This window comes from Carcharodon carcharias, chromosome 4 (genome assembly GCF_017639515.1).
Source record: "Carcharodon carcharias isolate sCarCar2 chromosome 4, sCarCar2.pri, whole genome shotgun sequence".
Taxonomy (NCBI): domain Eukaryota; kingdom Metazoa; phylum Chordata; class Chondrichthyes; order Lamniformes; family Lamnidae; genus Carcharodon; species Carcharodon carcharias.
In genome coordinates this window covers 192,823,833-192,851,560 of record NC_054470.1, presented here as the reverse complement: position 1 = coordinate 192,851,560, position 27,728 = coordinate 192,823,833, and the positions used below count along the sequence as shown (strand labels likewise).

Below are 27,728 nucleotides of genomic sequence, written 5' to 3'. Positions count from 1 at the left end.
AATGGTTTTTACAGCCACTGACGTATCTTCTGAAGTGCAGTCACTCACAATCTGGCAGCTGATTTGCTCAATGTAAGGTGCAGCCATGAGATAGTGAGAAGCTGATCTATCTTAGTGATGCTAGTTGAGGGATGAATGTTGGTCCTTTGGTCTTTTGTCCTAATATTGCTTTGTGTGGCTGTGTCAGTTTTTGTCTGGTTATGCTCCTGTGAACTCCCTTGGGACATTTTGCTATGTCAAAGACAACATAGAATCATAGAATGGTTACAGCACAGAAGGAGGCCATTCAGCCCATTGTGTCTGTGCCAGCTCTCTGCAAGAGCAACTCAGCCAATCTTACTCCCCGACCTTTCTGTGTAGCCCTGCAAATATTTTCCCTTTAGGTGCTTATCTGATTCTGTTTTGAAGGCCTTGATTGAATCAGCCTCCACCTCACTCTCAGCCAATGCATTCCAGATTCTAAACATCTGCTGCATTACAAAGGTTTGCCTCATGTTTCCAGTTGTTCTTTGCCAATCGCCTTCAACTGGTTCTCGATCCTTCCACCAATGGGAATAGTTTCTTCCTATCTACTCTGTCCAGACACCTTATGATTTTGAGCACCTCTATCAAATCTACTCTCAACCTCTCTCTTCTCTAAGGAAAACAACCCCAGCTTCTCCTATATATTCACATAACTGAAACCCCCCCATCCATAGAACCATTCTAGTAAACCTTGTCTGCACCCTTTTTAAAGCTTTCACATTCTTTATAAAGCTCGGTGCCCAGAATTGGACTAAATATCCCAGTTAAGGCCAAACCAATGTTTCCTAAAGGTCTTTAACCTCATTGTATTTGTACTCGGTGCCTCTATTTACAAAGCCCAGGATCTCATAAACCTTATTAACCACTTCCTCAACCAGCCTGTCGCCTTCAATGATTTGTACAGGTACTGGCCCAGGTCTCTCCGCTTCTGCACCCCCTTTAGGATTGCACCCTTTATTTTATATTGTCTCTCCTCATTCGTCCTACCAAAATGTATCACTTCATATTTCAATACGTTAAATTGTCTCTGCCACTTGTCTGCCCATTCCACCAAGCTTGCCTATGTCCTCTTGAAGTCTATCGCTATCCTCCTCACAGTTCACAATAATTCCCAGTTTTGCATTATCTGCAAATATTGAAATTGTGCCCTGTACACCCAAGTCCAATTCATTGATTTATATCAAGGAAAGCAGTGGCCCTAGCACTGACACCTGGGAACATTACTGTATGCCTTCGTCCAGTCTGAAAAACAAATCTCCATGCTGTTCTCTGTTTCCTGTCACTCAGCCAACTTTGTATCCATGCTACCACTATCCCTTTTATTGCATGAGCTCCAACTTTGTTGACAAGCCAACCATGTGGTACATTATCAAAAGTCTTTTGGAAGTCCAGATACACCACAGCAACCACATTACCCTTATCAACCCTCTCTGTCCCCCTCAATCACAGTCAGTAAACACGATTTGTGTTCAACAAGTCGGTGTTGGCTTTCCTTAATTAATCAACACTTGTCTAAGTAACTGTTCATTCTGGATTATCGTATCTAAAAGCTTTCCCACAGCCACAGTTAAATTGACCTCCCTGGCATCGCTGGGTTCATCCTTGCACACTTTTTGAGCAAGGGTGTGATATTTACAATCCTACAGTCCTGGCTGCACTCCTGTGTCTAAGGACGATTGGAAGATTATGGCCAGTACCTGTACAATTTCCCACCTTACTACCCACAGTATCCTCAGAGGCGTCCCATCCAGCCCTGGTGACTTACCTCGCTTTTCAAATACCTCCTTTTATCAGTATTTAGCTCATCCAGTGTCTTCAACTGCCTCTAATTTCACTATGATTTTGGTAACATCTTCTTCCTTGGTAAAGGCAGGTGCAAAATATTCATTTAACACCTCAGCTATGCGCTCTGCCACCATGAGTGAATCCCTTTTTTGGTCCTGAATTCGCCCCTCTCCCCTCCTCGTACTGTTTTCATGCCTCAAGAAGACTTTTGGATTCTCTTTTATGTTATGTTTTATAGCCTGTCTTTACCTCCCTTATTTCCTTTGTCATTTCCTTTCTGAATGTCCTATATTCAGCCTTGTGTTATCAGCCTGACATCTGCCCTTTTTGTTTTGCTCCATCTATCTCTTCAGGCATCCAGGGAGCTCTGCTTTGATTCCCTTGCCTTTCCCCTTCTGGTCACTAAATGTTCCCTGACTAACAACTCACCAAGGGTCCTACAACAGCACCTTCCAATCCCACAACCACTACCATCTAGAAGGACAAGGGCAGCAGTTAGATAGGAACACCACCACCTGGAAGTTCCCCTCCAAGTCACTCACCATCCTGACTGCCCTTGAACCATCCCCTCTTTAAAGGCAGCTCATTGTTGTGTTTTAGTTCTGCCTGTCAACCTCTGATTCCAATTTTCCTGGGATTGATCTGTTCTCACCCCATTGAAATTGGCCCTCCTCCAATATTTTACTCTAGATTGCCCCTTGTCCTTTTCCATTGCACTCCCCGAACCATATGATACCATGATCACTGATCACTAAATGTTCCCTGACTAACAACTCACCAAGGGTCCTTCAACAGCACCTTCCAATCTCACAACCACTACCATCTAGAAGGACAAGGGCAGCAGATAGATAGGAACACCACCACCTGGAAGTTCCCCTCCAAGTCACTCACCATCCTGACTTGGAAATATATTGCCGTTCCTTCACTGTCGCTGGGTCAAAATCCTGGAACTCCCTCCCTAACAGCACAGTGGGTGTACCTACACCACATGGACTGCAGTGGTTCAAGAAGGCAGCTCACCACCACCTTCTCAAGGGCAACTAAGGGTAGGCAATAAATGCTGGCCCAGCCAGTGACACCCACATCCTGTGAATGAATAAATAAGAAGTTGATTCCCTTGTCCCACCTCATCCCCCAAGTATTTAAATATAAGCTGCTGTTGTTGTTACACTGACCTTCTGATGATTCATTATTCTGCCATAAGCACACAAGTGTACCAAGGGCAGGTCACCAAACAGGGAAATCAGCTGGCATGCTGTCTGATTTAATATCTTTTGCTTTGTATCCCCAGGGCCTCTATGAGGAATGTCAATACCTCTTCCAACCCCAATTGATTGTGCAGAGATTGATTGGGATCCCTGTCGTGTATCCTGGTTACGTGATAGATCAGATGATCCCAGGACACAACAGATCAGTACTCTACAAGTAAGTCGGGCTGAGCCCTCTTCATCTAATATTACCAAGTCAATGACATAATGGAGTATGAGAGCAGGGTAACTGTGTGAAATGTGCTCTTCCTGTTACTGTTGACAGTCGTTTATGGGAAATGGATAAAATTCCCTATTCATTCCTCCAACAGCCTGTCAGTCTTGTGCACTGTAAGAGCACTCTCATGCACTGGGAAATGTAATGCAATAGCAGCAGGTCAGTAATCATGGGCTTGCTCTGTCAGGAGAGGAGGAGAATTCGAGGTGACCTAATTCAAGATTATGAAGGGGGAATCGATCCAGGCAAATTGTTCCCTGGAGCACACAGCAACAGAGGAGCAGGAGTAGGACGTTTGGCCCCTTGAACCAATCAGATTGTGGCTGATCAGATTGTGGTCTCAACTCCACTTTCCCGTCAGTCCCCCATAACGCTTGACTCCCTTGTCTATCAAAATCCTGTCGCTGGAATATATTCAAAGACCCAGCCCACGCTGCTCTCCGGGGAAGAGAATTTCACAGACTAACGACCCTCTGAGAGAAAAAAATTCTCTTCGTCTCAGTAATAAATGGTTATTATCAGTAACAAAGGTTATGGGGAGAAGGCGGGAGAATGGGGTTGAGAAACTTATCAGCCATGATTGAATGGTGGAGCAGACTCGATGGGCCAAATGGCCTAATTTCTGCTCCTATGTCTTATGGTCTAATAAATGGGGGACCCGCTTATTTTTAAACCGTGTCCCCTAATTCTAGCACCCCCCCCACAAGAGGAAACATTGTCCTGCTATCTACCCTATCAAGTCCCCTCAGGATCTTATATGTTTTGATAAGATCACCTCTCATTTTTCTAAACTCCAATGGGTCTAGGCCCAACCTGTTCAACCTTTCTTCATATCATAAGCCCTTCATCCCAGGAACCAGTCCAGTGAATCTTCTTGGAACTGCTTCTAAAGCAATTATATTTTTTTTAAATAAGGGGACCAAAACTGCACACAGTCCCCCAGATGTGGTCTCATGAGTGCCCTTTACAACTGTAGCAAAACATCCTTACTTTTATATTCCATTCCCCTTGCCAACATGCCTTCCCAATCACTCGCTGTACCTGCATACTAACTTTATGTGATTCATGTACCAGGACACCCAGATCCCTCTGTACCACTGGGTATTGCAATCTTTCTCCATTTAAATAATATGTTGCTTTTCTATTCTTTATGCCAAAGTGACCAGTTCACATTTTCCCACATTATATTCCTTCTGCCAAATTTTTGCCCACTCACTTAACATGCCTATATCCCTTTTGGACTCTTTACCTCCTCTTGTCAACTTACTTTCCTACCTATCTTGGTGTCATCAGTAAATTTAGCTACAATACATTTGGTCCCTTCATCCAAGCCATTGATATAGATTGTAACTAGTTGAGGCCCCAACAGTGACCCCTGTGGCACTCCACTAGTTACAGCTTGCCAATCCGAAAAGAACCCATTTATCCCTACTCTCTGTTCCTGTTAGCTAACCAATCCTTTATCCATGTTACTATGTTACTCCTTATACCATGTTCTCTTATCTTGTATAGAAACCTTTGATGTGGTATCTTATTAAATGTCTTTGGAAATCCAAGTACACCACATCTATTGATTCCCCTTTATCCACCTTGAATGCAACTTCATCGAATAACAGATTAGTTAAACATCATGTCCCTTTCATAAAATAATGTTGGCTCTGCCTGATCAAATTGTCACTATCTAAGGATCCTGCTATATCCTCCTTAATAATGGATTTTAGCTATTTCCTTATGACAGATGTTAAGCTAACTGGCCTATAGTTTCCTGTTTTCTGCCCCTCCCCCCCACACCCCCTCATCTTTCTTGAATAACGGTGTAACATTAGCTATTTCCCAATCCACTGGGACCTTCCAGAATCTAAGGAATTTTGGAAGGTTATAACCAATGCATCTATTATCTCTGCAGCCTCTTCGTTTAAGACCCTAGAATGCAGGCCCTCAGGCCCTGGAGACTTGTCAGCCTTTAGGTCTCATAGTTTTCCCAGCACCTTTTCCTTGGTGATGGTGATTGTATTAAGTTCATCCCTCCCTCTCACCTCTTGATTTTCAAGAGTCTATGAGAAGTTTTCGAAGTCCTCTCAGTGAAGACAGACACAAAATACCTGCTCAACGCCCCTGCCATTTCCTTGGTTTCCATTATCAATCGCCCAGACTGACTCTCTTGAGGAAAAGTTACCATTTTCCTGTTCAAATACTTGTGGAAACTTCTTTACCTGTCTTTAGATTACTAGCTACCTTTCTCTCGTACTCTGCTTTCTGCCTCTTTAGTACTTTTTTTTACTCGTTCTTTGCTGGCTCTTAAAATCTGTCCAATCCTCTGACCTACCAGTAATTTTCGCTGATTCGTGATTCAGTTTAATACTATCCTTCACTTGTTTATTTAGCCACAGTTGGTGCATCCTTCTCAGGGGTCTTTCTTTCTCACTGGGATACATCTTTCCTGAGCGTTATTACATCTAAATATCTCCTTAACGGTTTGCCACTGCAGCTCTACTGCCTTACCTTTGAACCTGGTTTCCCAGTTCACCATCGCCCAGTTGAAATAAAAGCAGGAAAATGCTGGAAAACCTCATCAGTTCTTGCAGCATCGGTGGAGAGAGGAACAGAGTTAGCACAGAGTCCGTGTGACTTCTTGAAGAGTCTTGCTTTTATCATCGTAGCCAGCCCTGCCTTTATATGCTTGTAGTTTTTTTTATATATTCATTCATGGGATGTGGGCATCACTGCCAAGGCCAGCATTTATTGCCCATCCCTAACTGCCTTTGTTCAGAGGGTATTTAAGAGTCAACCACATTGCTGTAGGTCTGGAGTCATACGTAGGCCAGACCAGGTAAGGACAGCAGATTTCCTACCCCGAAGGACATTAGTGACCCAGATGGGTTTTTACAACAATCAATAATGGTTTCATTAGACTTTTCATTGAATTCAGATTTCACCATCTGCTGTGGTGGGATTCAAACCTTGGCCCCCAGAGTATTAGCCTGGGTCTCTGGAATACTAGTCTAGTGACGATACCACTACACCATCACCTCCCCTATATTTAGGTTTAAAACACTCATCATGGACCCACACTTCTCGCTTTCAAACAGAACATGAAATTTCATCATGTTATGACTGCTGTCACCCAGAGGCACCTTCACCATGAGGTTATTGATTAATCCAGTCTCGTTGCACATTACCAGGTCTAGAATAGTCTGCTCTCTGGTTGGCTCCAAAATGTGCTGCTCATAGTCATAGGGGTCTACAGCACAGAAAAAGGCCCTTCGGCCCATTGAGTCTGCGCCACTCAAACAAGTACCTAACTATTCTAATCCCATTTTCCAGCACTAGGCCCATAGCCTTGTATGCCATGGCATCACAACTGCACATACAAATACTTCTTAAATGTTATGAGGGTTTCTGCCTCTACCACTCTTTCAGATTCCCACCACCCTCTGGGTAAAAAAATTCTTCCTCACATCCCCTCTAAACCTCCTGCCCCTTACCTTAAATCTATGCCCCCTGGTTATTGATCCCTCCACCAAGGGGAAAAGCTCCTTCCTGTCTACCCTATCTATGCCTCTCATAATTTTATGCACCTCAATCATATCCCCCCTCAATCTCCTCTGCTCCAGGGAAAATAACCCCAGTCTATCCAATCTCACCTCATAACTAAAACTCTCCAGCCCAGGCAACATCCTGGTAAATCTCCTCTGCACTCTCTCTAGTGCAATCACATCCTTCCTATAATGTGGATTCCAGAACTGCACGCAATACTCTAGCTGTGGCCTAACCAGCGTTTTATACAGTTCCAGCATAACCTCTCTGCCCTTATATTCTGTGCCTTAGCTAATAAAGGAAAGTATCCCATATGCCTTCTTAACCACCTTATCTACCTGTCCCGCTATCTTAAGGGACCGGCGGACATGCACACCAAGGTCCCTCTGATCCTCGGTACTTCCCAGGGTCCTACCATTCATCGTGTATTCCCGTGCCTTGTTTGTCCTGCCCAAGTGCATCACCTCACACTTATCCGGATTAAATTCCATTTGCCACTGATCAGCCCATCTGACCAGCCCATCTATATCCTCCTTTAATCTAAGGCTATCCTCCTCGCTATTTACCACCCCACCAATTTTCATGTCATCCGCTCTAAGAAATTGTCCCGACAAGACGCTATGAATTCATTTTCCAGACTACCTTTGCCAATCTGATTTTCCCAGTCTACATGTAGATCAAAGTTACTTCTGATTATCGCAGTACCTTTCTTACACACCCCATTTATCTCTCCTGCCCGCTTTGTCCTACCGTGTAACTGCTGTTAAGGGGCCTAGACAGGTTAAGTGAGGGGGCAAAAACTTGGCAGATGGAGTATAATGTGGGAAAATGTGAACTGGTCACTTTGGGAGGAAGAATAGAAAAGGTGTATATTATTTAAATGGAGAGAACTTATAGAACTCTGAGGTACAGAGGGATCTGGGTGTCCTGGTACATGAATCACAATAGGTTAGTATGCAGGTACAGCAAGTGATTGGGAAGGCAGATGGAATGTTGGTGTTTATTACAAGGGGAATGGAATATAAACGTAGGGAAGTTTTACTGCAGCTGTACAGGGCCTTGGTGAGACCACATGTGGAGTACTGTGTACAGTTTTGGTCTCTTTTCTTAAGAAAGGATACGAGCGCATTCGAAGCAGTTCAGAGAAGGTTCACTCATCTGATCCCTGGGATGAAGTGTTTATCTTATGAAGAAAGGTTGAACAGGTTGGGCCCATCCTCATTCTAAACTGGAGTTTAGAAGAACGAGGGGCGACCTTATTGAAACATAATGAGATCCTGAGGGGACTTGACAGGGCAAGTGCTGAGAGGATGTTTCCCTTGGTGGGAGAGACTGGATCTAGGGGGACACCGTTTAAAAATAAGGGGTCTCCCATTTAAGATGAAGAGGAGGAGAATTTTTTTCTCTCAGAGGGTGGTTAGTCTGTGGAACTCTCTTCCGCAGAGAGCAGTGGAGGCTGGGTCACTGAATATTTTTAAGGCTGAGTTAGGTACATTGTTGATTGTCAAGGGAGTCAGAGGTTATCAGGGGCAGGTAGGAAATTGGAGTTGAGGCCACAATCAAAGCAGCCATGGTCTTATTGAATGGCAGATCAGGCTCGAGGGGCCGAATGGTCTACTCATGCTCCTGATTCGTATGTTTGTGTGTAAAGTTATGATGTGGAAAATATAAGAGACCATTGAGTGGAGAGAGGAAACCGAGGGATTGGTTGGGGAATTGGGCAGGGAAGGTTTGAAAGAGCATGAGAGAGTGGGATTGAGGGACTTGGGAAGAAGGTGGATTGGTGGGATTGAGGGATACGGGGAGGAAGTGGGTAGGTGGGGTAGAGGGATACGGGAAATGGATTGAGGGATATGAACAAGCGAGGAGAGAGTGCAGCACTGCTGTATCAGAATGATATCAGGCAAAAGATGTCAAAATATGAGGACATATTGCACAGACTGGACAGTAGTCATGGATATGGAGACAAGGCAGGGAAAATGGAGTTAAGCTACAGGATCATATGATCTATTTGAATATTGCAGCATGTCCAAGGGCCTGAATAACCTCTTCCTGGTGTGATGCTCTTTCACATAGTGCTCCACTCCCGTCGTCATCTACTCACCCAGTGGATCAGTGTCAAGATCCTTGGCTGCTTTGACTCAGCGGGACCGTCTGTTTCTCCAGCTCTGCCTTGCTGCTTGTTCCCCAGTCTCACTGCTGCTCTCTGATCTCTCAGTCACCCCCTCCGCCCTCCAAACCCACCTCCTCCCTCCTCTCAGGAACTCTTGGATAATTTACCCTGTTGCTTCTCTTCTAACAGAGCTATTCCTAAATTCAGGTCCCATTAAACATGCCTACATTTAGTGCCTTTAATATTGATGCCATCCAAAGATCTGGACTTCCTTCATCAGCATCTCACTGCTGAAGGCACAGACCCTCTCTCATAACTTGGCACCGATCCCAAGCCACAAAGAGCTCAGTCCGTCTCTCTGCACAGTACGTGAATACAGAGGGTCCCTGTTTAACACAAGCCTTACAGAGCCTCAGACTGTGCAATTGTGGTTGGCAGCTGCATCATGGGCTGAGTCCAATGGACACACACACACCCACACACACCCACATACCCTCACACACACACACACACACCCCCACAAACACTCACTCACACACCCAAACACACACTCACTCACACACACTCACACACACCCTCATAACCTCACACACACACTCTCATATCCTCACAGAAACACACACACTCACCTTCATACCCTCTCACACAGACACACTCACTCACACACCCAAACGCACACTTACTCATGCACACACACAAACACTCACTCACACACCCAAACATACCCAAACACACACTCACTCACACACACATATAAACACTCACTCACACACCCAAACATACCCACACACTCACTCACACACACACACAAACACTCACTCAAACACCCAAACACACCCAAACACACAATCACTCACACACACACACAAACACTCACTCACACACCCAAACACACCCAAACACACACTCACTCACACACACACACACAAACACTCACTCACACACCCAAACACACACTCACTCACACACACACATAAACACTCACTCACACACCCAAACATACCCAAACACACACTCACTCACACACACAAACACTCACTCACACACCCAAACACACACTCACTCACACACACACACAAACACTCACTCACACACCCAACCATACCCAAACACACACTCACTCACACACACACATAAACATTTACTCACACACCCAAACACACCCAAACACACACTCACTCACACACACACATAAACACTCACTCACACACCCAAACATACCCAAACACACTCTCACTCACGCACACACACAAACACTCACTCACACCCAAACACACCCAAACACACACTCAATCACACACACACAAACGCTCACTCACACACCCAAACATACCCAAACACACACTCACTCACACACACACACAAACACTCACTCACACACCCAAACACACACTCACTCACACACACATACAAACACTCACTCACACACCCAAACATACCCAAACACACACTCACTCACACACACACATAAACACTCACTCACACACCCAAACACACCCAAACACACACTCACTCACACACACACACACACAAACACTCACTCACACACCCAAACACACACTCACTCACACACACGCATAAACACTCACTCACACACCCAAACATAGCCAAACACACACTCACTCACACACACATACAAACACTTACTCACACACCCAAACACACACTCACTCACACACACGCATAAACACTCACTCACACACCCAAACATACCCAAACACACACTCACTCACACACACACACAAACACTCACTCACACACCCAAACACACATTCACTCACACACACATACAAACACTCACTCACACACCCAAACATACCCAAACACACACTCACTCACACACACACATAAACACTCACTCACACACCCAAACACACCCAAACACACACTCACTCACACACACACACACAAACACTCACTCACACACCCAAACACACACTCACTCACACACACGCATAAACACTCACTCACACACCCAAACATAGCCAAACACACACTCACTCACACACACACACAAACACTCACTCACACACCCAAACATACCCAAACACACACTCACTCACACACACACATAAACACTCACTCACACACCCAAACATAGCCAAACACGCACTCACTCACACACACACACAAACACTCACTCACACACCCAAACATACCCAAGCACATACTCACTCACACACACACATAAACACTCACTCACACACCCAAACATACCCAAACACACACTCACTCACACACATACAAACACTCACTCACACACCCAAACATACCCAAACACACACTCACTCACACACACACTCACACACTCACATATTCACACACTCACACACACACCCAAACACACACCCAAACACACAAACACTCGCTCACACACACTCACTCACCCACACTCACACATTCACACACACTCACACATTCACACACAGACACACACACTCGCACTCACTCAGAAACACACTCACACACACACTCAGAGACTCACTCACAATGCAATGACACAGCCACCCTCACACACACCCTCATACCCTCACACACACACCCTCATATCCTCATGCACACTCACCCTCATACCCTCAAACGCATACTCACCCTCATACCCTCACACACACACCCTCCTACCCTCACACACATACACACACACACCCTCCTACCCTCACACACACACACACACACACGCTCATACCCTCACACACACATCCTCATACACGCACACACACCCTCATACCCTCACACACACACCCTCATACCCTCACATACACACATACACGCTCATACCTACATACACACCCTCATACGCTCACACACACACCCTCATACACTCATAAACACACACTGATACCCTTATGCACACACAACCTCACACATCCTCATACCGACACACACCCTCATATCTACACACACACTCATACCCTCTCACACACACTCACCCTCATACACTCACACACACACTGACCCTCATACCCTCACACACACATCCTCATACCCTCATACACTCACACACAAACACACACCCTCATAGCCTCACACACACCCTCATACCTTCAAAAGCACAAACCCTCATGCCCTCACACACACCCTCATACCCTCAAAAGCACAAACCCTCATACCCTCACACACACACCCTCATAGCCTCACAAACACACACACCCTCATACCCTCACACACACGCACACACCCTCATACTCTCACACACACACCCACTCATACCCTCACACACACACACACCCTAATACCCTCACACACACGCACACACCCTCATACTCTCACACACACACCCATTCATACCCTCACACACACACCCACTCATAGCCTCACACACACAAACCCTCATACACTCACACACACACCGTCATACCCTCACACACCCATTCATACCCTCACACACCCATTCATACACTCAAACACACACCCACTCATAGCCTCACACACACACCCACTCATACACACACACCCTCACAGACCCTCATACCCTCACACACACAAACTCTCTCATACCCTCAGATACACACACCCCCTCACACCCTCACACACACCCTCAAACCCACACACACACACACAACCTCATACACTCACACACACCCTCATACCTTCACACACTCACACATAGCGTCACACCCTCATATGCTCACAAACACACAGACACCCCTCATACCCTCACACACACACACACACTCATACCCTCACACACACACCCACTCATACCCTCACACACACACCCACTCATACCCTCACACACACACACCCTCATACCCTCACACACACACACCCTCATACCCTCACACACACACACACACCCTCATACCCTCACACACACACACCCTCATACCCTCACACACCCATTCATACCCTCACACACACACCCACTCATACCCTCACACACACACACACACACGCTCACACACACACCCTCACACACTCACACACCCTCACAACTCACACAGCCTCATACCCTCACACACCCTCATAACCTCACACACACACACTCACACACTCACACACTATCTTACCTTCACACACACACACCCTCAAACCCACACACACACACAACCTCATACCCTCTCTCATACACACACCTTCATACTTCCACACACACTCTCATACACCCTCACACACACACAAACCCTCATACCCTCTCTCACACACACACCCTCATACCCCACACACACCCTCATACCCTCTCACACACACAAACACATACACACACACTCATACCCTCAAACACATACATCCTCATACCCTCAAACACAAACACACATCCACATACCTACACACAGACCCTCATATCCTCACACACACCCTCATACCCTCACACACTCATACACCCTCACAGACCCTCATACCCTCACACACACAAACTCTCATACCCTCAGACACACACACACCCTCAAACCCACACACACACACACAACCTCATACACTCACACACACCCTCATACCCTCACATACATTCATACCCTCACACACTCACACACCCTCACACACTCACACACACACACACCCTCACAACTCACACAGCCTCATACACTCATACCCTCACACACCCTCATAACCTCACACACACACACACACACTCACACACCATCTTACCTTCACACACACACACCCTCATACCCTCTCACACACACACCCTCATACACTCTCACACACACACACCCTCATACCCTCTCACACACACACCCTCATACTCCCACACACACCCTCATACACTCTCACACACACACACACCCTCATACCCTCTCTCACACACACACCCTCATACTCCCACACACACCCTCATACACTCTCACACACACACACCCTCATAACCTCTCTCACACACACACCCTCATACCCTCTCTCACACACACACACACAAACGCACACACACTTACACACACACACACACATACCCTCAAACACACACATCCTCATACCCTCAAACACACACATCCTCATACCCTCACACACACACCCTCATACCCTCACACACCAACCCTCATACCCACACACACACACCCTCATACACTCACACACACCCTCATTCCCTTACACACACACATACCCTCATACCTACAAACACACACCCTCATAGTCTCATACACACCCTCATAACCTCAAAAGCACAAACCCTCATGCCCTCACACACACCCTCATACCCTCAAAAGCACAAACCCTTATACCCTCACACACACACCCTCATAGCCTCACAAACACACACACCCTCATACCCTCACACACACACGCACACACCCTCATACCCTCACACACACACACACACCCTCATACCCTCACACACCCATTCATACCCTCACACACCCATTCATGCCCTCACACACACACGCACACACCCTCATACTCTCACACACACACCCACTCATATCCTCACATACACCCACCCTCATACCCTCACACACACACACACCCTCATACCCTCACACACCCATTCATAACCTCACACACCCATTCATACACTCACACACAAACCCACTCATACCCTCACACACACACATCCTCATACCCTCACACACCCATTCATACCCTCACACACCCACTCATAGCCTCACACACACACCCACCCATACCCTCACACACACACACACACCCTGATAAGCTCACATACACACATCCTCATACCCTCAAACACCAACCCTCATACCCTCACACACACACACACACACACCCTCATACACTCACACGCACCCTCATTCCCTCATGCACACACACACACCCTCCTACCCTCACACACACACCCTCATACCTTCACACACGCACCCTCATACCCTCACATACACACCCTCATACCCTCACACACACACACCCTCATACACTCACACACACCCTCATTCCCTCACGCACACACACACACCCTCCTACCCTCACACACACACCCTCATACCTTCACACACGCACCCTCATACCCTCACACACACACCCTCATACACTCACAAACACACACTGATACCCTCATGCACTCACAGCCTCACACATCCTCATAACAACACACACCCTCATATCTACATTCACCCTCATACCCTCTCACACACATTCACCCTCATACCCTCTCACACACACACACACTCATACCTTCACACACGCACCCTCAAACCCTCACACACACACCCTCACACTCACAAACACACACTGATACCCTCATGCACACACAGCCTCACACATCCTCACAACGACACACACCCTCATATCTACACTCACCCTCATACCCTCTCACACACACTCACCCTCATACCTTCTCACACACACTCACCCTCATACCCTCACACACACACCCTCATACCCTCTCTCACACACACACACACACACACGCTCATACCCTCAAACACACACACCCTGATAAGCTCACACACACCCTCATACCCTCACACACCAACCCTCATACCCTCACACACACACACACACACCCTCATACACTCACACACACCCTCATTCCCTCATGCACACACATACACCCTCATACCTACAAACACACCCTCATAGCCTCACACACACCCTCATACACTCAAAAGCACAAACCCTCATGCCCTCACACACACCCTCATACCCTCAAAAGCACAAACCCTCATACCCTCACACACACAGCCTCATAGCCTCACAAACACACACACCCTCATACCCTCACACACACAAACACACCCTCATACCCTCACACACACACCCACTCATACCCTCACACAAACACACACCCTCATACCCTCACACACACACAGCCTCACACACACACACACCCTCATACCCTCACACACCTTCATACCCTCACACACTCACACACCCTCACACACTCACACACACACACCCTCACAACTCACACAGCCTCATACACTCATACCCTCACACACCCTCATAACCTCACACACACACACACACACTCACACACCATCTTACCTTCACACACACACACCCTCATACCCTCTCACACACACACCCTCATACACTTTCACACACACACACACACCCTCATACTCTCTCTTACAAACACACCCTCATACTCCCACACACACCCTCATACACTCTCACACACACACACACCCTCAAACCCTCTCTCACACACACACCCTCATACACCCACACACACCCTCATACACTCTCTCACACACACACCCTCATCACCTCTCTCACACACACACCCTCATACCCTCTCTCACACACACACCCTCATACTCACACACACACCCTCATAACCTCTCTCACACACACACCCTCATACACTCTCACACACACACAAACCCTCATACCCTCTCACACACACACACACACACACACACAAATGCACACACACACACACTCATACCCTCAAACACACACATCCTCATACCCTCAAACACACACATCCTCATACCCTCACACACACACCCTCATACCCTCACACACACAGACACACCCTCATACCCTCACACACAAACCCACTCATACCCTCACACACACACCCACTCATACCCTCACACCCACCCACTCATACCCTCACACAAACACACACCCTCATACCCTCACACACACACACAGCCTCACACACACACACCCTCATACCCTCACACACCTTCATACCCTCACACACTCACACACCCTCACACACTCACATACCCTCACAACTCACACAGCCTCATACACTCATACCCACACACACCCTCATAACCTCTCACACACACACACCCTCATACCCTCACACACACACACCCTCATACTCCCACACAAACCTTCATACACTCTCACACACACACACAACCTCATAGCCTCTCTCACACACACACACAAACGCACACACACACACACTCATACCCTCAAACACACACATCCTCATACCCTCAAACACACACATCCTCATACCCTCACACACATACTCTCATACCCTCACACACCAACACTCATACCCACACACACACACACACACACACAAACACCCTCATACACTCACACACACCCTCATTCCCTCACACACACACACACCCTCATACCTACAAACACACACCCTCATACCCTCACACACACCCTCATACCCTCAAAAGCACAAACCCTCATGCCCTCACACACACCCTCATACCCTCAAAAGCACAAACCCTCATACCCTCACACACACACCCTCATAGCCTCACAGACACACACACCTTCATACCCTCACACACACATGCACACACCCTCATACTCTCACACACACACCCACTCATACCCTCACACATACACACCCTCATACCCACACACACACACACACACACCCTCATACCCTCACACACCCATTCATATCCTCACACACCCATTCATACACACACACACACCCACTCATACCCTCACACACACCCACTCACCCTCACACACACACACCCTCATACCCTCACACACACACACCCATTCATACCCTCACACACCCATTCATACACTCAAACACACACCCACTCATACACTCAAACACGCACACACACCCTCATACCTTCACACACTCACACATAGCATCACACCCTCATATGCTCACACACACACAGACACCTCCTCATACCCTCACACACACACACTCATACCCTCACACACACACACTCATACCTTCACACACACACCCTCATACCCTCACACACACACCCTCATACCCTCACACACCCATTCAGACCCTCACACACACACCCACTCATACCTTGACACACACACCCACTCATACCCTCACACACACCCTCACACACCCTCACAACTCACACAGCCTCATACCCTCATAACCTCACACACCCTCATAACCTCACACACACACACACACTCACACACCATCTTACCTTCACACACACACACCCTCAAACCCACACACACACACAACCTCATACCCTCTCTCACACACACACCTTCATACTCCCACACACACCCTCATACCCTCTCACACACACAAACACATACACACATACTCATACCCTCAAACACATACATCCTCATACCCTCAAACACACACACACACCCACATACCTACACACAGACCCTCATATCCTCACACACACCCTCATACCCTCACACACTCATACACCCTCACAGACCCTCATACCCTCACACACACAAACTCTCATACCCTCGGACACACACACACCCTCACACCTTCAAACCCACACACAAACACAACTTCATACACTCACACACGCCCTCATACCTTCACACATTCACACATAGCGTCACATCCTCATATGCTCACACACACACACACAGACACCCCTCATACCCACACACACACACACACACACTCATACCCTCACACACACACCCACTCATACCCTCACACACACACACTCATACCTTCACACACACACACATACCCTCATACACTCACACACACACAAACACAGACCCTCATACCCTCACACACACACAGACACACCCTCATACCCTCAAACACACACCCACTCATACCCTCACACACACACCCACTCATACCCTCACACACACACACAGCCTCATACACACACACACACCCTCATACCCTTACACACTCACACACCCTCACACACTCACACACTCACAGCGTCACACACCCCCTCACACACCCTCATACCCTCACACACACACACCCTCACACACTCACACACCCTCATACACTCACACATGCCCTCATACCTTCACCCCCACACACCCTCATACCCATACACTCATACACCCTCAGACTCTCACACACCATCTTAACTTCACGCACACAGACCTTCAAAACCTCTCTCACACACACCCTCACACACACACCCTCATACCCTCACAAACACACCCTCACACACTCACACACCCTCACAACTCACACAGCCTCATACCCTCATACCCTCACACACCCTCATACCCTCTCTCACACACACACCCTCATACCCCACACACACCCTCATACCCTCACACACTCATACACCCTCACAGACCCTCATACCCTCACACACACAAACTCTCATACCCTCGGACACACACACACCCTCACACCTTCAAACCCACACACAAACACAACCTCATACACTCACACACACCCTCATACCTTCACACATTCACACATAGCATCCCATCCTCATATGCTCACACACACACACACAGACACCCCTCATACCCTCACACACACACACACACTCATACCCTCACACACACACCCACTCATACCCTCACACACACACCCACTCATACCCTCACACACACACACCCTCATACCCTCACACACACACACACCCTCATACCCTCACACACACACACACCCTCATACCCTCACACACCCATTCATACCCTCACACACACACCCACTCATACCTTCACACACACACCCACTCATACCCTCACACACACCCTCACACACTCACACACCCTCACAACTCACACAGCCTCATACCCTCATACCCTCACACACCCTCATAACCTCACACACACACACCCTCATACCCTCACACACCCTCATACCCTCTCTCACACACACACCCTCATACCCCACACACACCCTCATACCCTCTCACACACACACACCCTCATACCCCACACACACCCTCATACCCTCTCACACACAAACACACACACACACTCATACCCTCAAACACACACATCCTCATACCCTCACACACACCCTCATAGCATCACACACACACACAAACCCTGATACCCTCACACACACACCCACTCATACCCTCACACACACACACTCATACCTTCACACACACACACATACCCTCATACGCTCACACACACACAAACACAGACCCTCATACCCTCACACACACAGACACACCCTCATACCCTCAAACACACACCCACTCATACCCTCACACACACACCCACTCATACCCTCACACACACACACAGCCTCATACACACACACACACCCTCATACCCTTACACACTCACACACCCTCACACACTCACACACTCACACACTCACAGCGTCACACACCCCCTCACACACCCTCATACCCTCACACACACACACCCTCACACACTCACACACCCTCATACACTCACACATGCCCTCATACCTTCACCCCCACACACCCTCATACCCACACACTCATACGCCCTCAGACACTCACACACCATCTTAACTTCACACACACAGTCCCTCAAAACCTCTCTCACACACACCCTCACACACACACCCTCATACCCTCACAAACACACCCTCACACACTCACACACCCTCACCACTCACACAGCCTCATACCCTCATACCCTCACACACTCTCATAACCTCACACACACACTCACACACCATCTTACCTTCACACACACACACACCCTCAAACCCACACACACACACAACCTCATACCCTCTCTCACACACACACCTTCATACTTCCACACACACTCTCATACACCCTCACACACACACAAACCCTCATACCCTCTCTCACACACACACCCTCATACCCCACACACACCCTCATACCCTCTCACACACACAAACACATACACACACACTCATACGCTCAAACACATACATCCTCATACCCTCAAACACACACACACACCCACATACCTACACACAGACCCTCATATCCTCACACACACCCTCATACCCTCACACACTCATACACCCTCACAGACCCTCATACCTTCACACAAACAAACTCTCATACCCTCAGACACACACACACCCTCACACCTTCAAACCCACACACACACACAACCTCATACACTCACACACATCCTCATACCTTCACACACTCACACATAGCGTCACACCCTCATATGCTCACACACACACAGACACCCCTCATACCCTCACACACACACACACTCATACACTCACACACACACCCACTCATACCCTCACACACACACCCACTCATACCCTCACACACACACACCCTCATACACTCACACACACACACACTCTCATACCCTCACACACACTCACACCCTCATACCCTCACACACCCATTCATACCCTCACACACACACCCACTCATACCTTCACACACACACCCACTCATACCCTCACACACACACCCTCACACACTCACACACCCTCACAACTCACACAGCCTCATACCCTCAAACACTCACACACCCTCATAACCTCACACACACACACACCCTCATACCCTCACACACCCTCATACCCTCTCTCACACACACACACTCATACCCCACACACACCCTCATACCCTCTCTCACACACACACCCTCATACCCCACACACACCCTCATACCCTCTCTCACACACAAACACACACACACACACACACTCATACCCTCAAACACACACATCCTCATACCATCACACACACCCTCATAGCATCACACACACACAAACCTTGATACCCTCACACACACACACTCATACCCTCACACACACACACATACCTCATACGCTCACACACACACAAACATAGACCCTCATACCCTCACACACACAGACACACCCTCATACCCTCACACACACAGACACACCCTCATACCCTCACACACACACCCACTCATACCCTCACACACACACCCACTCATACCCTCACACACACACATAGCCTCACACACTCACACACCCTCACACACTCACACAGCCTCACACACCCCCTCACACACCCTCATACCCTCACACACTCACACACCCTCACACACTCACAGACCCTCACACACTCACACACCCTCACACACTCACACACCCTCATACCCTCACACATGCCCTCATACCTTCACCCCCACACACCCTCATACCCACACACTCATACGCCCTCAGACACTCACACACCATCTTACCTTCACACACACAGACTCTCAAAACCTCTCTCACACACACCCTCACACACAGACCCTCATACCCTCACAAACACATCCTCATACCCTCATACACACACCCTCATACCCTCAGACATACACACACCCTCACACCCTCACAAACACACACACAGCCTCACACCCTCACAAACACACACACACCCTCATACCCTCACACACACACACCCTCATAACCTCATCACACACACAAAATCTCTCATACCTACACACACCCTCATACCCTCACACACACAAATACCCTCATACCCTCACACACACATACACAACCTCAAACCTTCACACACACCCTAATACCCTCAAACACATGCACCCTCAAACCCTCACACACACACATAACCTCATTCCCTCACACACACACACACACACCCACTCATACCCTCACACACACACACACCCACTCATACCCTCACACCCACACTCACACACACTCACACACACTCACACACACCATCATACCCTCACACTCCATCATACCCTCACACACACACCCTCATACCCTCTCAACACACACCCTCATAACCCCACACACACCTTCATACATTCTCGCACACACACTCATACCCTCACACACACATCCTCATACTGTCTCTCTCACACACACACACCCTCATACCCTCACAAACACACACACACCCTCATATCCTCTCACACACACACACACACACACACACTCATACACTCAAACACACACACATCCTCATATCCTCACACACTGACACATCCTCATACCCTCACACACACACACCCTCATACCCTCACACACACTCTCATACCCTCACACACACACCCTCATTCCCTCACACACACACCCTCATTCCCTCACACACACACTCATACCCTCACACACACCCTCATACCCTCACACACACACTCTCATACCCTCACACACTCACACACTCCCTCATACCCCCACACACTCACACACACCCTCATACCCCCACACACTCACACACACCCTCATACCCTCACACACCCTCATACCCTCACACACCCACTTACCCTCACACACATATACCCTCATACCCTCACTCACATCCTCATACCCTCACACACCCTCATACACTCACACACCCTCATGCCCTCAAACACCCTCATACACTCACACACCCTCATACCTTCACCCCCACACACACACATACCCACATTCTCACACACCCTCATACGCTCACACACACACCCACCCTCATTCCCTCACACACACACAACCTCAGACTCTCACACACACACACAACCTCATTCCCTCACACACACCCTCATATCCTCACACACATATACCCTCATACCCTCACACACACCCTCATACCCTCACACACATATACACTCATACTCTCACACACACCCTCATACCCTCACACACATATACCCTCATTCCCTCACACACATATACCCTCATTCCCTCACACACATATACCCTCATACCCTCACACACAGCCTCATACCCTCATACAAAATACCCTCATTCCCTCATACACATATACCCTCATTCCCTCACACACATAAAGCCTCATACCCTCACACACACCCTCATAACCTCACACACATATACCCTCATTCCCTCACACAAATATACCCTCATTCCCTCACACACATATATCCTCATACCCTCACACACACCCTCATACCCTCACACATATATACCCTCATACCCTCAGACATGCCCTCATACCCTCACACACATATACCCTCATACCCTCACACACATATACCCTCATACCATCACACACAACCTCATACCCTCACACACACCCTCATAACCTCACACACATATACCCTCATTCCCTCAAACACATATACACTCATTCCCTCACACGCATATACCCTCATACACTCACACACACCCTCATACCCTCACACAAAAATACGCTCATTCCCTCACACACATATACCCTCATACCCTCACACACACCCTCATACCCTCACACACATATACCCTCATAGCCTCACACACACCCTCATACCCTCACACACACCCTCATACCCTCACACACATATACCCTCATACCCTCACACACTGACACGCCCTCACACAATCACACGCTCCCTCATAACCTCACACACTCACACATTCCCTCATACCCCCAAACTCACACCCTCATGCCCTCACACACCCTCATACCCACACACACCCTCATACCTTCACCCCCACACACCCTCATACCCACACACTCACACACCCTCATACCCACACACGCACACACCCTCATACACTCTCACACATACACCCTCATACCCTCACACACACACACTCATACCCTCACACACACACCCTCATTCCCTCACACACCCTCACACACACTCACACACCCTCACACACATTCACACACTCACACACCAACTCACACAAACACTCACACACCCACTCACACACCCACTCACACACTCACTCACACACACACTCACACACCCACACACACACTTACACACTCACACACACACCCACACACACACTCACACACCCACTCACACACTCACACAAACACTCACACACCCTCACACACTCACACACCCACTCACTCACACACCCACTCACACACTCACACACTCACTCACACACTCACACACCCATTCAGACACCCACTCACACACTCACACAATCACTCACACACTCACACACCCACTCACCACTCACACACACACTCCCACACACACTCCCACACACACTCCCACACACACTCACACACTCACACACACACTCACACACCCTCATACCCTCACACACACACCCTCATACCCTCAAACACTCAAACACCCTCACACACCCTCTCACACACTCACACACCCACTCACACACCAACACACCCACTCACACACTCACACACTCACCCACTCACACACACACTCACACACTCACACACAATCACACACTCACACACTCAAACATCCTCACACACCCTCTCACACACTCACACACCCACTCACACACACACCTCCACACCCTCACACACCCTCGTAGACTCACACACCCTCATACCCTCACACACCCTCATACCCCCAGACACACACACACCCTCACACCCTCATACACTCAGACATCCTCATATACACACACTTACACCTTCATACCCACACACATACCCTTATACCCTCTCTCTCATACACACACACACACACACACACAGAGTCATCCCCTCACACACTTACACACTCATACCCTCACACAACCTCATACCGTCACACACACACCCTCACACACACCCTCATTCCCTCATACACACACCCTCATACCCTCACAAGCACCCTCATAGCCCCTCATACCCATACACACACCATTGTACCTTCACACACACACACCCTCACACCCTTATACCCTCAAACCCTCACACACTCACACACACATGCTCATACCCTCAAACACACACACCCTCATACCCTCATGCACACACACAGCCTCATACCCTCACACACACACACACACCCTCATACCCTCACACACACACAGACACAGCCTCATACCCTCACACAATCTCACACACACCCTCAAACCCTCTCACAAACACAAACACACCCTCATACCCTCACACACACCATCATACCCTCACACACACACACACCCTCATACCCTCACACACACCATCATACCCTCATACACACACCCTCATACCCTCACACACACACACACTCTCATACCCTCTCACACACCATCATACCCTCATGCACACACACAACCTCATACCCTCACAAACACCATCATACCGTCATACAAACCCTCATACCCTCACACACACACACCCTCATACCCTCACACACACACCCTCATACCCTCTCACACACCATCATACCCTCATGCACACACACAACCTCATGCACACACACAGGCTCATACATTCACACACACTCTCATACCCTCTCACACACACCCTCATACCCTCACACACCCTTATGTCCTCACACACCCTCATACCCTCACACATACACCCTCATGCCCACACACACCCTCATAGCCCCTCATACCCTCACACGCTCACACATCCGCATACCCTCACACACTGACACGCCCTCATACCCTCACACACACCCTCATACCCTCACACACTCACAAAGTCCCTCATACCCTCACACACTCCCTCATACCCTCACACACTCACACACACACTCATACCCTCACACACCCTCATACCCTCACACACCCTCATACCCACACACTCACACACCCTCACACACACACACCCTCATACCCTCACACACACACACCCTCATACCCTCACACACTCCCTCATTCCCTCACACACACACACACACACCCTCATACACTCACACACACCCTCATACCCTCATACACACCCTCATACCCTCACACACATATAACCTCATACCCTCAAACACATATACCCTCATGCCCTCACACACATATACCCTCATACCCTCACACACATATACCCTCATACCCTCACACACACCCTCATCCCTCACACTCACCCTCAACCCACACACACCCTCACACACTCACACACCCTCACACACTCACACACCCTCATACCCTCACACACCCTCATACCCTCACACACACACACCCTCATACCCTCACACACACAACCTCACACACACACTCATACCCTCACACACACACACCCTCACACACACACCCTCACACAGCCTCATACCCTCACACACACACACACGCACCCACACACCCTCATACCCTCACACACACACACCACCACACACCCTCATACCCTCTCACACACACACCCTCATACCCTCACACACACACCCTCATACCCTCACACACACTCTCACACACACACACACACACACATCCTCATACCCTCACACAATCAAACACCCTCACACACACACAGAACCTCATACCCACACAACCTCACACACCCTCACACACCCTCACACCCTCACACACCCTCATACCATCACACACCCTCATACCCTCACACACATACCCTCATACCCTCACACACACACCCTCATACCCTCACACACACACATCATACCCTCACACCCACCATCATACCCTCACACACACACACAACATCATACCCTCACACACACACACACCCTCATACCCTTACACACACCATCATACCCTCACACACACACACCCTCATAACCTCACACACACACCCTCATACCCTCACACACACCATCATACCCTCACACACCCTCACACACACAAACTCCCTTATACCCTCATACACACTATCATGCCCTATCATACACCCTCATACCCTCTCACGCACACACACACCCTCATGCAAACACACATCCTCATACCTTCACATACATACACCCTCACACACACACACTCACACACCTCCACACCCTCACACTCCCTCATACCCTCACACACCCTCATATCCTCACACATAACCTCATAGCCTCACACACCACCCTCACACACAAACTCACACACTCACACACACCCTCACACACACCCACACACACACACACACACACACACCCTCATAGCACCTCATACCCACACAGACACACACCCTCATACCCTCACACACTCGCACATCCGGATACCCTCAAACACTGTCATGGCCTCATACCCTCAAACAATCACACACCCACACACCCTCACACACCCACACACCCTCACACACTCACACACCCTCATACCCTCTCACACACACACACCCCCTCATACCCTCACACACTCTCATACCCTCACACATACACACACCCTCATACCCTCACACACACCCTCATACCCTCACACACACCCTCATACCCTCACACACACACCCTCATACCCTCACACACACACACCCTCATACCCTCATACACACCCTCATACCCTCACACACACACACTCACCCTCATACGCTCACACACACCCTCATACCCTCACACACACACACCCTCATACCCTCACACACCCTCACACACACCATCATACCCTCACACACACACTCACACACACACTCACACACCCACTCACACACCCACTCACACACTCACACAGACACTCACACACCCACTCACACACTCACAAACCCACTCACTCACACACACCCTCACACACACACTCATACCCTCACACACACACACCCCCACACACACACCCTCACACAGCTTCATACCCTCACACACACACACACACACACGCACCCACACACCCTCA

The 27,728-nt window shown here is 48.6% G+C and overlaps 1 protein-coding gene across 1 annotated transcript in view; it reads left to right on the top strand.

Annotated features, from left to right (window-relative positions):
* tmem8b (transmembrane protein 8B) overlaps positions 1 to 27,728 on the top strand; it is a 216,768-nt gene that overhangs the window by 3,937 nt on the left and 185,103 nt on the right. Inside the window, exon 4 of the mRNA XM_041185363.1 lies at positions 3,101 to 3,234. Coding sequence (XP_041041297.1) covers positions 3,101 to 3,234 — 134 coding nt within the window. The remainder of the gene's footprint in view (positions 1 to 3,100; positions 3,235 to 27,728) is intronic.